The sequence below is a fragment of the Centroberyx affinis genome, unplaced genomic scaffold (assembly GCF_046629955.1).
Source record: "Centroberyx affinis isolate AG114_WGS23_722 - 3 ecotype Tasmania unplaced genomic scaffold, CSIRO-AGI_Caff_v1 ptg000035l_1, whole genome shotgun sequence".
Lineage (NCBI taxonomy): Eukaryota > Metazoa > Chordata > Actinopteri > Beryciformes > Berycidae > Centroberyx > Centroberyx affinis.
In genome coordinates, this window is record NW_027278749.1 from 151,765 (window position 1) to 165,777 (window position 14,013).

Below are 14,013 nucleotides of genomic sequence, written 5' to 3' on the forward strand. Positions count from 1 at the left end.
CAAGGAGGTTGGTTTAGCATATCTACCATATCTATAGTATTCCGCCCCTATAAAAAAAAAATGGTATCTTGACAAACGTATATCAGACTAATCCCATTGAAAGAGGCACTTGCTTAAATCGAGTTGACCAAATAAAACTTATAATTTAATTACGTTATACTTTATTAATCCCCTATTAGGTAAAGTCTCATTTAACTTGCCCCTCTCCATACACTCCTATTCATTCACTATGTCAGAAGTGACCAGAGTTTATTTGTTGTAGAAGCTTAAATAACACAAAGAAGACATCTGGAATCAAAGCTTTATTGCTGAATATTATATTAAACATTGCAGTCAGGATAACTAGTCTGAAAACAATAATAGTGCAACAATTATGTTACAATACACAATATGGCAGAAAGCATTATTTTACAATGAAGCAAATTGTTTTACAAGAGCCTTAAGAAAAAGAGCAAGAGAGGGAGGAGCCCAGAGAACTCCTTTTCAATGTGATGTTACAATTGTACGGTCTTATCATCCAAAGCACAATTAACTCTTCCCAAGTACACACACACACACACACACACACACACACATGCATACATACACACACACGCACACACACACACCTCATCTTAACAGTAACAGTCCCGCTGGTTGTCAGTTCATTATCCCCACTCTTAATTGATTTACTACTGGAAAAAAATAAAATAAGGGGAAAAAAAGAAAACAAGCAGACCCTTTAGCACTTCCAACTATACTGTATGCAGTGGAAATCTGGCCCAGCCTAATCCTTCTCTCTTGAGAGCACTTTTGATAAAATCTAGTACTCCTTTTTAGCGTCACAGTAATATCGTACCCTTTACTGTAAATCTACAAATGGGTAGAGTATTTACAGTTTAACTTAACCAGCTACCAGTAAGAAAGGCTGTGAGAGCAATGAGTTCCATAACAAAACCGTCGCCTTGCTGGTCACCGAACACAGAACAGGATTTCATTCACTCTTCATCATTAACTTTCATCTTTTTTTAAACAGATTTGAAATCAACAGAAGTTACGATTCATTAATCCCGGTTCTTCAGATCAATGGAGAGGGAGGAAACGAGGAGAGAAGCCTGTATTGATTTGTTTGTGCTGACATCACACACTGAGTCTTACTGATGGCTGCTGCTTCTCCCCAGGTGGAGACTAATACTGCAGCATTTGATACAAGTCACTTAATGTATGAGCACATGATGAAGTCTCTAGGTTGGTGGATGATTCACAGTGTCTTACTTTCCCTTTCTCTCACCCTTACCTGCCACCATCTCCTCCCTCCGTCGCTGACCAAGTCCCTGTTCTTCCCATTCTCCATTCTCATTCCTCGTCTTCCTCTCTCTCCAGCTCACCCAAACACTTTCCTCCCAACAAACCACACTCACACTCTATAAGCCCCCTCCTAGCCCTAGGCCTGCCCGTTCCTCATTCCGGCCCGCCTTCCACCTCTCTCTGGCAGAAGTGAGCCAGCAACGTGTCCAAGTCACGCCGGTCAGCAGCGGCGTACAGAGAGCTCTCTCCATCATGCTGAGAGCCATACGCAGGGTGGACCAGATGTTGTCGGACATCATGGTGGCTGCGACTCCTCCGGGCCCCCGTGCCGCTCTCGCCGCCGAGCCGTCTCCGGCCGCCTGGCGCTGTAGAGACAAAGCTTCAAGGAAATGCTCCACGGCCTCTCTGTGGAGAAAGGAGAAAGCAGGGCAGAATGAACAGCTGTCAGTTTCTGCTGGGTCATCACTATGGGCAAAATATTACATTTAGGGTTAGTTTAGGGTTTTTAATAAGCATTAAAAACCCTAATTAATAAGCTAGTAACTGCCATATTTGCTTGCTGGCATTACTTTTTTTACCAGGGTTTCTGCAGGTTTTAGACAAATTTAAGACTTTTAAAGACGTTTTTAATGCTACCTGAAAGTGAATTTAAGACTAATTCGAAAACAAAAATAAAGAAACAAAGCTGGCAAAACCAGTCAATTTCTGATTGAAGATAGCTAGTGAAGGTGATGAATCTATAAATAGGCATTATAAGAAAAAGAACAACAGGAAATTAATTGCTATATGATGTCCAACAGTGTTTAGTAAAGCAGATACAATAAATAAACCCTCTGAATATTACACTGCTCACTCTGTTCTGTATTAATCTGACAGTGGACATGCAGTGCAAAGAAACCTGTAATTGCCTAGTGAGTAAATAAAACCTCTAATAACTGTTTTTAAGACATTTTAATACTTTTTAAGGCCTTATATTTATATAATAGTTTTATAAGAGTAAGACAATAATATAAGAGTTTTTCAGACTTTTTAAGGAACCGGATACCCTGTACACGTCTCCCTCACCTGTGTGCTCCTAAGTTGACACAGCTGATTCCCAAGTTGTAGCGACTGCGGACAAACCCTGGCTGCAGTTCCAGGGCCCTCCTGTAGGCGGCCACTGCCTCCTCTGAGCGGCTTCCATTAGCCAGTGTGGCACCCAACTTATTCCACAGGAGGTAGTCCTGACAGAGAGTAAAAACAGAGGTCAGAAACAGACAGATCATGCAATGTGGAAGGAGACTCAGGAGGTTAGGGCCACAGTATTAGTGCCCACTCTAACCTGTGGTGTGACAGAGAGAGCAGCGGTGAAACAGTCCACCGCTTTGTCATACTCTCCGCTCAGGTTGAAGAGGACTCCCAGGCCACACTGCAGCTGGGGGTCGACCCGGGCCGGGTCCGAGTTGGCTGCACTAAGGAACAGGGACTGGACCTCAGTGAACAAGGACCTGTGCAAGAAAGCAAGAAAGTGGGGAATATAAAGAAAATGAATACACTGCATGTATTTTGATGCGTTTTTAAAAGTTTAAAAAGCTCTGACTTCTTTTGCAGCTTAGAGTGTGTAAAAGTGAGTGTAAACTACAATGTCAAAAGGGAGAGCTGTGCTCACTCTGGCAGCAGTGAACCGAATCTCTCCTTCTCCTTGTCCCTCTCTCTGGCACCGTCCTTGTCTCGCTCACGCTCAGTCTGCTCCAGGACGGAGTGGTATTTCGGATTGTGCCTCAGCCAATCACGAAGCGTCTCACAGGCCTGCCTGTGCAGTGATTCGTTGGTAAAACTGACGGCCAATGCCATCAGAGCAGTCAGGTTGTCGTTCTTCAGCTCTATACATCTGATGGATGTAGAGTGGCAGAAAAAGAAGAGTGGAAAGAGAAAAATCAGACAAGAAATAATACAAAGTTGTCATTATTAACTGTACATAAGCCAGCCAAGTCATTCTATAACATTCCAAGAAAAATATATCCAATATCAGAATATTGTTTATTCTGCTTTTAGTTGAGCATCATTAATGGCGCAACACCTTATGATAAAATATTTTAGTATCAGAACTTCAGCTGTAGACACAGAATAAACTGTGAGTGAGTAAAGTGAGTGGTAAATACAGACATTAAAAAAGCTCCACACAAGAAAGTAACCCAAACCCATTTCCATGATTTGGCCATTTTTGTTGTCACTTGTATTCACTCATTAATCATGTGACTGTTTAAATTTTGTGATTCATGGGCCTGGTAGTGGTTTCCCCTATGGAGGCAGCAGAGCAACAGCTTGAGCATATGGGCACTGAGCTCTTTGACTGAACTTGCCAATTTCTGTGCTGGATGCCGTTAGCCTGATAATATGCACTCATGTGGGTAAAGCAACTCCTCGCTACTCTGAGGAAAGATTTAGGGAGAAGATTTTATTATTATTGCTCCTGGCAACGATGAATTAAAGAAAGCAGCCCCAGAAGTCAGCTCACCCGTTCCATGAATCACAAATTTAAAAAACGGTCACATGCTTAACAAGTGAATATGAGTGAAAATGAAATGAGTTGAATCCTGGGACTAGATCAAATTTAGAAAGAATCCCCTTAGTATCATACCACACACCTTGTTTAATATAATTCACACTGGGAGGTGCAACATTTTCCAAATAAGGATGTCTATATAGAAAAGAAGTCTACATAGAAAGTCCTTTTTTCCAAACAGATCAGCCTCCTGAGCTCCAAAAAGCTGAGATGCCCTACACTTATGTATGTTGTATTCAATGTTTTTCATGTGTACTAAATATTGTGTATTGATTTGTCTGTTTTGCATCCCCAGTGAGGGACTAGATTGCCCCTTTTGCAATGCTGTGTTCACACCTGCGGAGGGCGCTGATGGCAGCAAATTCTTGCTCATTCTCTGCCTGACAGGTTCCCAGATATTGCCAAGCCTGCAATCCAATTAAAAGATAAACACACCAGTGCATTGTTACAAATGACCTCTGTGGGGAGCTGCCAAAAAATTAGGAGAGTTTTTATTTTTACATTCAATATAGATTATTAATAGAAAAAGTGAGACAGACAACAACAAAAGAAACCACACAGAGGCTTTGAGTTTCTCACCAGTTGGTTGTCTGGTTCTCTCTGTACAGCGCTTTCAAAGAACCGCACGGCTCCAGGGATGTCGCCCGCCTCCATCCTCTTCACCCCCTCCGCCAAGGGGTCCTGGTGGGATAGGTAGGGGTTGTCCTCCTCAAACTGGTACCCCTGGGATAAAAAAAACAGGAAAAGGGGGAAAGGAAGACCGTGGAAAGTGTCTTAGCAGAGTATCATGCAGGAGCAGGGATTTGATCGGGAACATGAACATGTTGTGTGTCAAAAAAATCCTGAAACACACAAACACAAACATCCCAGAGCAGACACTGTATGTCTCAACTGATCTGTTCAGGTCGACGGCAGCAAAGACAGATACCTTGTCATAAGAAGTGCTGAGTAGTTGATCAAAGTCGGACAACCATGGGTGGCTCTCTGCGTCCCTCTTAGCCATCTCCTCCCACTCCTGCTGCAGCTTCTCCCAGAAGTCCACATCACTCTAATAAAATGACAATGATACAGATCATTACTCCTCATCGTCTCCTCTCCTCATACATCATCCTGCTTAGTATTAGATATATTTAACCTTTATTTTACCAAGGAAAGCTGACTCATGGTGTTTTTCAGCATAACTCTGGCACCTCGAGGGTAATTCATTTTTTTCAAGATTTCCCCAGAATTCAAACCACCGACCTCACAGCCAGCCTCTTTAACGTCCAGGTTACCACTGCCCCCAATTGATAAAGCTTTGTTATTGGAGTTTGCATTTCCACTAATTCTCGTCTCACCTCCACTGCAGCTTTGGCCTGTTGGAAATCCGGTCCTGATGTGGCGAACTCGTCTACCCAGGCTTCAGCTGACTCCTCCGACACCTGAACAGGAAGACAGCAATAACAGCGGTTGGCTGGAGCCCACATGTGTTAGCCAGGAAAAATTATTTACGCTGAGGATGTGACAATAAAATAGGAGAAGAAATAGATGGGGAAATGAATGGAAAGGGGGAAAAGACAAAAGAAAGAAGCCAAAAAGAAACTGCAGAGAACAAGACCGTTTCTCCTACTCTTCCGTCCATCCCTTAAGTAACCAGCCACCATAAAGTTCCCGAGTGACTCCTGAATTATTTTTATCGGACGGAAAATCCACTCAGCAGCAACAGCAGAGTTCAGTGCTGAGTGCATCTTCCTATAGTTTATGTACAGAACAAAATACTAAGTTCTACACAGGTTACAAAGCTTAACTGTAGCTGTAACTGCACCTAAAAAAACTGCCTATCAAAAAAGCAATAGTTGTCTGATATTATGAGCCCATCGCAATCCAACGAGTTGCGAAGCCACACTGCATGGCGTTGCCATGACCACAGCGGTCCTACCTGCCTGATGACCTTGGCCCACTGCTCTGCCTGTTTAGCCTTAGCTTTGTCAATCTTCTCATTCCCCTCTTTGGTTTCCAAGGGAAGACTCCCTCCCCCAGTCTCCTTCAGGAACTAGGGCGGAAGGCAAGGAGGGGTGGCGGTGGGGAATGGGGAAATGTTTCAAGGAGGCGGGGGTGGTTGGCGAGGGTTTTTTCGGAGGGGGCGGAGTAGGAGTAATTTTAATTTGGATTAGATGAATGGCGGTTGTTAATTGAGGGAATGGTGGCAAGCCAAGAGTTCAAAGGCGGGTCAAAAATGGGAAAAGTACATGTCATGTTAGAGGGCAACTAAATGTTATAAAGCCGTGGCACAGAAACTCAACAAAAACAGGATTGAGAGCTACACATTTACAGTATGGTGATTTCAGCAGGAACACCAACTGAAATCCATGATCTTAAAAATCATCCTTTGTTTTCCAGAATTGAATGAAGTCAGAAGTAATCAATCGCAACCCTTGTAAAATCAAGAGCTGACAAGGGAAACAGAGTCAAGATGAGGATATCTAGAACATGATTATATTCATAGAAATATAAACATGGAATATGTAGGATAACAAGCTGATATTCACAAGTAAGTCCTCTCTTTACTGAACAGTTTCCATCTGCAATGTTGCGCAGCTTTAAGAGATTCATATTACAGGGAGAGTAGTGGTTACATTTGTGGAAAATATTACTCTGCATCAGATACTGGGGTGGTGAGTCACAAGGCATACATTCTGTAAAAGTGAACCAATATGCTTCCCCATGAATTCCCAGTTGCAACCATCCCATCGTCGATGGGAAGTGACTCGTACCTGGTTGAGGTTGGAGGCCCAGTTCTGAGCCTCCTTGGCCTGAGCATTATCTGTGTGCTGTTTGTCTGCTCTGTTCTCCACTGTGACACTGCCCTCGCCAATCTGCCTAATGAATTGCAGGAACTACACAACAACGAAAAAACGACAACACAATAGGATTTACTATTACTATCACTAACGGGTCACATTTACACTAAGATACTTCTAACTTCTTTGTAGCAAACATTTTGATGTTTACATGACATCAAACTAATAAAGAGGCTTGCCAGAGACAATAACCTCAAGGAAAGACAGTAAAACTGTATTATCAACATTACCAAAGTACTACGTTCTCACAGAACTCCTCTAAAACAAAGTTAAAAGAATAGGGAAAGGGTATGGTGACAGATATGTAAAAAGGAATGACACACGGAGATAAAAAGGGACCCAGTGATTCACAGTCAGGTTCACAGCTCACCTCGGTGTTCTGTAACTTGGGGTCGTCAACCTTTGAGACGAGCTCATTGGCTGTTTGCTTCAACTCATCTCCTGGTTGATACTCTTTTGTCCTATCAGATCAACAGCAACAGAATTATTAATGTGATATATAGGGAGCGAGCAGACTAGAAGAATACAATTCTGTTTTAATAGATATGCAGATGGAACTAATCAATTCAGGGTCAAAGTTGAGCAGTGCACTGCTGTATACGTGAATACTTTTGAGGTCAACGCACTACGTCGACAATTAGACACCTGTAATGACAGCAATTAATGCATCCTCTTTCAACTCCTACTCAGTTGCTACATAGCCTTTTGACAGAGCTGCTCTTTGGACAACCTCAACGTCATCAGACAAGGCTGCTGCTGCTTCATACATTGAAAAATGAAATTTCAATAGAACTCAATGAGAACATTCTCAAGGTCTTTTTTCATTGCAGCCATGCATTTTAACTCGTTATCCTCGTTCTACCTCTGCTCCTTTTCTCTTGCACTCCCTCTCTCTCTCTTAAACCCACAAGTTTACAGTCTACGTTCCACATTTCTGCAGTCTACCTGATCTAGCTTTCCTTTATATTAGCTATTTTTTGTCTACATACTCCCAAGGCTCCCGCCATCCCTGCCTCCCCCTTCCTCTGTTCTCACCACTCCTGGTCCTTGTCTCCCAGGTCCCCCAGCCACAACTTCTCCTCTGACTGCTCCAGATACTCCTCTGCCCAGCGTCCAGGATCTGGAGCAGGGAGAAAAACAAAGGGAGGAGACAGGTTGTAAGAAATTATTATATAAATCAATGTTAGAATAAAAGTACTTATCCCAGGTGTGTTTGCTCCTATGTCACAGTGAAATTTATGTGATGTTATGACCGACTCAGTGACCATAGATCAATGCCGTTAATTTTAGAAGCTTAATGCATATATGATGTGTGGTGAGCGTTCTGGCGCAAACTGGCTGCCGTGCATCACCCAGGTGGGTGCTACACATCGGTGGTGGATGAGTTGAGTCCCCCCCCCTATGTGAAGCGCTTTGAGTACCTAGAAAAGCGCTATATAAATGTAATCAATTATTATTAATTATTATTATTATATAAATGAATGTGCGAAGAGATGCAAAGTAGAAGAGAGTGTGTTTCCAGAGAAAGAAAGAGACGAGAGAAAGCAAGAGAGAGCAAGTACACTAAAGCTACCTGCAGCCTCAGCAATAAATTCTTTTGTCCAATCTGCATCAGCTGTGTCACCGAGACCGGCGAGCCCCGGCGAAGAGGCGGAGTCAGAACCTGAGACGAACTCGGCCGCCCAGTCACCAGAGAGAGCCAGCGCTGCCACACCTGGAGCTATGACGTGGAATTAGAGGGTTTGTGGTCAAACTTCAGCCTCAATTATAAGAACATCCAAGAAAATAGTTGAAAGTGGTACAAAAGAGTAAAATAAAATAAAGTGTACCTCTCTGTGGAGCCTGTCTGTAGCTCTGCTGGTCAATCTGCTGCATTTCCTCCAGTAGCTGACCCATGTCAAAGGTGTGTGGAGGCCGTGGTGGCGCCTGAAGGAACTCATTCACCAGCTGCAGCAACAATACAAACATGTCATGACAAGCTAATGGCACATTTTAATTCTCAGAAACGACATGTTAGGCCTGGGTGATATACTGAAAATCCACCGATACCAACATTATGAAAAGCTTTCCCCACTGCTTGCACTGTTCTCTTGGGAAATACTACAACACACAGTCACATTCGGTCCACACATATCCACTTCATCCAACATCCATGAAAAGAAAAACAGTCTCGCTATCCTACCATCCGTCACTGTAGAGAGTAAGAAGTAACATGAGTGCTAATGTCAAACCCAGCTAAGGTAGGGACAATGAAAGTAAAGAAGACCTGGTAACAAAAAAGGATTCTGGCATATTTATTTTATATTTATATTGGCTTTACCAAAATGATGATCCCACAGTGGGTAATTCCTTTAATATTAAACAGTATGTAGACAATAGAATATACTGTATATGGGAAGCGAAAAGAGCACTGACCTCTTCTTCAGTTGCAATTTCTATGGGTGTGGGGGGAATCTGAGGAAAACGAGATGAGAAAATTAGATATTAGTGGCAACCAGTGCCAAATCTGTTATCAAGCAGAAACTTCAAGATTAAGCTGAAGTACATAGACTTTGTGCAGATAAAAGTTGCTGTACAGTATCAGTAGAATATGATATAGATAATCAATATATGAATTAATGCTGTTCCTTATTTTAAATACTAATGAACCTCTACAAATTACTCACTGTGGGTGTTGACCGGTGCCTCCACGCCCCTCCTTCCTTGGTCATGTGACTGGTCAACTTCATGAGGGGATTGGCTCCCCCACATTCTGCCTCCACCAACTCCCGCATCGCCATGGCAACACAAGGAAGAGGCAAACCCAATCAGACCACCTTAGAACTGAGAGGCAAATAAATAAATGCATTACTCAACTTGATTCATTTGGACAGAGATTTCACTGGAGTGAGAAGTCCAAAACATTCACTCTGCATCCAGCAAAGTTAATGACATCATTATTTGGCTTAAGCTAAAACTGAGTGGCATCAAACTGTTCACAGTCATGCTGTGGCACAGCACTGACTGACTCAATAAATGCGATGAACACCAGGCAAATCAAGAACATCCCTGAGGATAAATTGCACAGCATTAGGTTTTATTCCAAAGTGAAGCTGAGAGCAGTCAAAGCCCCCAGTTCATATTAACCAAATGATAAAAAAGAACATTCTGCACAGATCAAGTGACCTCGGTACCAATTTATTTTGTCAACATAAAAAGTTTTGTCTTGAGAAAGGGTCATAGTCCAAAATGTGGACACAATAAATTGGTGCACAGCTAACTTTGTGTGCAGGACTTTTGTCTTTGTCTTTTGGATGAAGCAAGCCGACGAGCCGCGCTCAAGCGTGCAGAAAGCTGCTGGGTTAGATATGTTGGTCTATTAAGGGCTGACAGGCCAAGCAAGGTGAAATCTCTAGGGTGCCCAGATACTCACATGTCACACAACCAAATTCAAGCTCCATCTGTTATTTTCCATGCCATTTCCTGGCTTAGGCTGAACATAAATGCATGAACACAAACCAGTGACTTATATCCCCTCACCAACGAGAATACAACACTACATAGTACAAGGATGGCAAAATTTTGACACTTCTCCTCAGTCTTCATCTTAAGTTCACTCACCTGATCCTCCAAATGGAACAAATAGTAGCCTAACAGACAAAGCAAGACTATTTTGACATTGGTTTTTGCAGCTCAACACAGCTCTAAACCCTGAAAATAATGAAATGCAGTACAGACAACCCTGCTGTTCAGCTAGCTGACCTATATCTAGGGCCACAGACGAGCAGCTGACAAATTGTTATAAACAGTGACATACTCAACTTCTCTAACCCCCCTAGTCAGATAATAATGACAATTTTCATAATGAACTATGTCAGGAATAGAAATTTAAGTCCCTGTCATCTACTCTACTGTAGCAGCATTCTGCGAAAATCAAAAACCACTCCAGCAAATAGCATGCGAGAGGCTCCATTCTACAGGTGGTCTGTCCATCGCTCTCATTGTCTAGGCTATAGATTTAAGGATTTTTTTTCCCACTGACTCAAACAGCTGCCGTATGATTAGGGTCACACTAAGAGGATTAGACAAAGATATTAATACACACACTACCACAGATAGGCAATAGATTGCCACCATCATGACACCTGTTCACTTGCTCACTTACATACCACAACCTATTACATTCATTGACTTTGGAATCAAGTTGCGTAGAAAAGGAGGAATGTGTGTGTGTGTGTGTGTGTGTGTCAGTCCCAGTCCCGTCCAAGTCCCATTCACCCATGTTCCCACCTTCAACGTTTATGTTAATCAATTCATAGCAGAAATAATCAGATGTTCACACCTGAAAACAACCCACTGCCAGTCAGGCTCCATCTGACGGGTTTTAACTGTCAAAAGGAGCAGTATCAGTGCTGTCATGCCGTGTCAAACCAGTCACTGACTGGGCAAAGTGACTGAGGACTGACAGCTAGCTCTGTTTTCCCCAATGCTAATTTTTGCTTCACAAGGAAAACTGCAACATTAGCTTGGCTAGCAATGTGCACATTCGACTGTGTTTCTTATTATGCAGCTAACACGCTGTTTTGCTGCTAAAGTAGATTAAATAGCAAGCCAATTAAAAGCAAATTTCAGTAAGTAACAGCCCATTTAACATCCAACAGAAGCGACTGTGCACTATGCAGTCAGCTAGCGTTAGCTAACTGTGCTAGCTACTGTAGGGCCAGTGCTGCGAGCATTCCCCTAGTATGTATGTAGCAGAAAAAGCATGAACCGATGGTAGCATGATGTTCATCTCACCGCCTACAGCTGCTGCTGCTCCCGTCAGTCCCTCCTCTCCAGTCTCTTTCTCTTCGTCTGGCTGTACGACTGTAATATGCACAACAAAAGTTGCCGCATCCAAAGTGTCGATCCTCCGGGAAACCCTCTTAGACCGGCTTCCTGGCTGTTATTAGCGCGTCTCTTTATTTACCTTCCTCCATGACCCACTAAAACCTACACCGATCGCTCGGGGTATCCCGTACAATGGATTCGTATTCTCAAACGATTTTACGTACGAAGGCGTCCGGCTCTGCTCGACACTACAGGGCGAAAAACGAACGCAGCGAAATGCAACGCAGTTCGTCTAATCCATAGCCGTATTGACTTTATAACAGTGTAATAACTGTTATGCAGCACTGTAACAGCTGTTAATAAAATGTGTTTTTTCCACTGCGTACAGCAAAACAGTGTGACCTTGGGAGGCAGGCAGAGACAAAGTATTTCACGTAGAAAAAACACTGTTGCGCAATAAAGCAAAGTCCAGCAAATTTGACCCTTTTAGTGTCATCATCGGCTTATCTAAACAGAGTGGCCCCGTGCAGAATCAAGTAGTGTTGCCACCAGCTGACCTTTCCAATATTGTTTACAATGATAAATGATTTGTTGTTTTCTCTCGAGCCAATCAAATCAGCCTATCCTAACAAGAAAACCATCTCATGAAGACGTCATATAGTGTTTTTATTATGAATTTTGTAATGTTTTCTGACAGTTTTCAATAACAATCAGTCAGCATAATCCATGTCATCATTGTATCAATAATTACAGGTAATGTTCCAATAGTAACATAGTAATAATATAAGTTATTAATGCAATGTTTATTCATTCTTAACATTACACTCAAAAACGACAGGCTTTATTTACTGACAGGTTTAGCACTGCACATTGATAGGCTACACAGACAGACAGCAAGAGACACAAAGGGAGAGTGAGGGAGAGGTGAAGGGAAAAGGCAGGGGGTGGAGGAAGGGAAAGGTGAGGAGAAGCGCACAGTTGTACATTCATTAAACCGAAGATATGAAATGGAGTGGGATGAAAGAGAGAAACAAAAAAGAAAGATTTGAGATGTGAACAAGAGAGACCTTGAAATATTAACTGGAAGAGTTAAAGATGAAGTGAGTGAAAGAGAGATGTGACAGAGTACCTATGTATCACAACAATGTGCCCTCCTTTTACTGTGATTCAGATATTGACAAGTTTTTGAATTACAACAATATAACACACAAATTAAGAGACACTCATCAAGCCAGGGATTATCATCCTTATCACTACTACTATTATTATCATTATTCTGTTTTCTGATGCTGTAAAGGTGATCACTCAGATGGAAAAAAAAGAAAAACACTACTACTTATAAATCATTAGGTGTAAATTATAATCTATTCCCTCTCAAAGTGTGCAGAAGAACAGAAAAGAGTGGGCTGCAATAATAATAGTAATAACAATAATAACATCATAATATTCATCATTGTATGTACAGAAAATTCATTACAATCAATACAATCAAAACTGCCCAAGCTGAGCTGACATTCTGGAAACAGCAGGGGTAGCGTTATGGTGTGTGTATGTTTGTGTGTGTGTGTGTTCTGTGTGTGTGTGTGTGTGTGTGTGCGCGCGCGTGTGTGTGTCGTCTTGTCACTTGTGTGCAGTTGTGGTAAGAGCAGTGTGCGGCGAGTGAAACAGTGCAGTGAGAGTCATTTAGAAACATTCCAGGGGTCACTGTGGGGGTCAGAGGTCAGGTTACACCGCTGTAACAGTAGGTTGTGGCGCTTTGTCTTTAGTGGCACAGGCCGAATCTTTGCACAGGTCAGGATCAAAGACGTACTCCAATTTGAACCAGAACCACAGTGGCTCTGGGTATCGATTGCAGCGTGGAAGTTAAGATCGTTTCACACAGAGCATGACAGTTAGTTGCTCACACAAGCATCGTCTTACCACAGGTCAACACAATGCTGCACTCAACCTACAGGCTTATACTTTCTATCCTTAGAGTATTGCTGAAGTATAGATTTGTGTGAAGGATGGAGGTTATGCGTGATAATCCTCAACTCTAATCGCCAGCCCCAGACAAAATGTGTTTGGGAGCTGGAGCTCTAAAATAGTCAAAATAACAAAAGGAAAAATACCGCCAGCATATTTTATCTTTTTGTTTGTTTGTTGTTTTTTTTTGGGGGGGCGGGGGGGGCGGGGGGGATAAGTTCGTAGAGTAACCATCAAGTGAGTCTGACCTCATCGTGAGCCACATGATCAGTAATGTTTGACCTCACTGTCTTCACTCTGCGGGTAACGGCGGTCGAGGAATGTGTAGAGAGAGGGTGCAGCGAGGGGGAAAGAGCTTGTGCGGCAGACGTCTCGAGTCGGTCTGGGGTGGGACAGCGGAGGAGGAGGAGTGTTGGGATCAAGGCTTGTGTCTTCGCCTACGGTATGTTGTGGGTTGTTTCGATATTCATTTTGTAAGGATTTCATCCTGTGTGCAATACTTAAAAACATATACAATCTTTCTTCAAAGCAAAATAGTCTCATTCAGACAGTATTACACTATACAGT

At 42.6% G+C, this 14,013-nt stretch overlaps 1 protein-coding gene across 1 annotated transcript; it reads right to left on the bottom strand.

Moving 5' to 3' along the window:
* Nucleotides 1–294: 294 nt before the first annotated feature.
* On the bottom strand, nt 295–11,637 carry pex5 (peroxisomal biogenesis factor 5). Its single transcript, XM_071516331.1, is given in 17 exon segments — nt 295–1,538; nt 1,541–1,692; nt 2,353–2,510; nt 2,609–2,774; nt 2,936–3,157; nt 4,169–4,239; nt 4,412–4,555; nt 4,761–4,880; nt 5,170–5,244; nt 6,580–6,708; nt 7,043–7,133; nt 7,708–7,792; nt 8,246–8,392; nt 8,502–8,619; nt 9,088–9,126; nt 9,339–9,495; nt 11,449–11,637. Coding segments are annotated over 16 exon segments (1,929 nt in total). The 5' UTR covers nt 9,453–9,495; nt 11,449–11,637; the 3' UTR covers nt 295–1,440.
* Nucleotides 11,638–14,013: the final 2,376 nt, after the last annotated feature.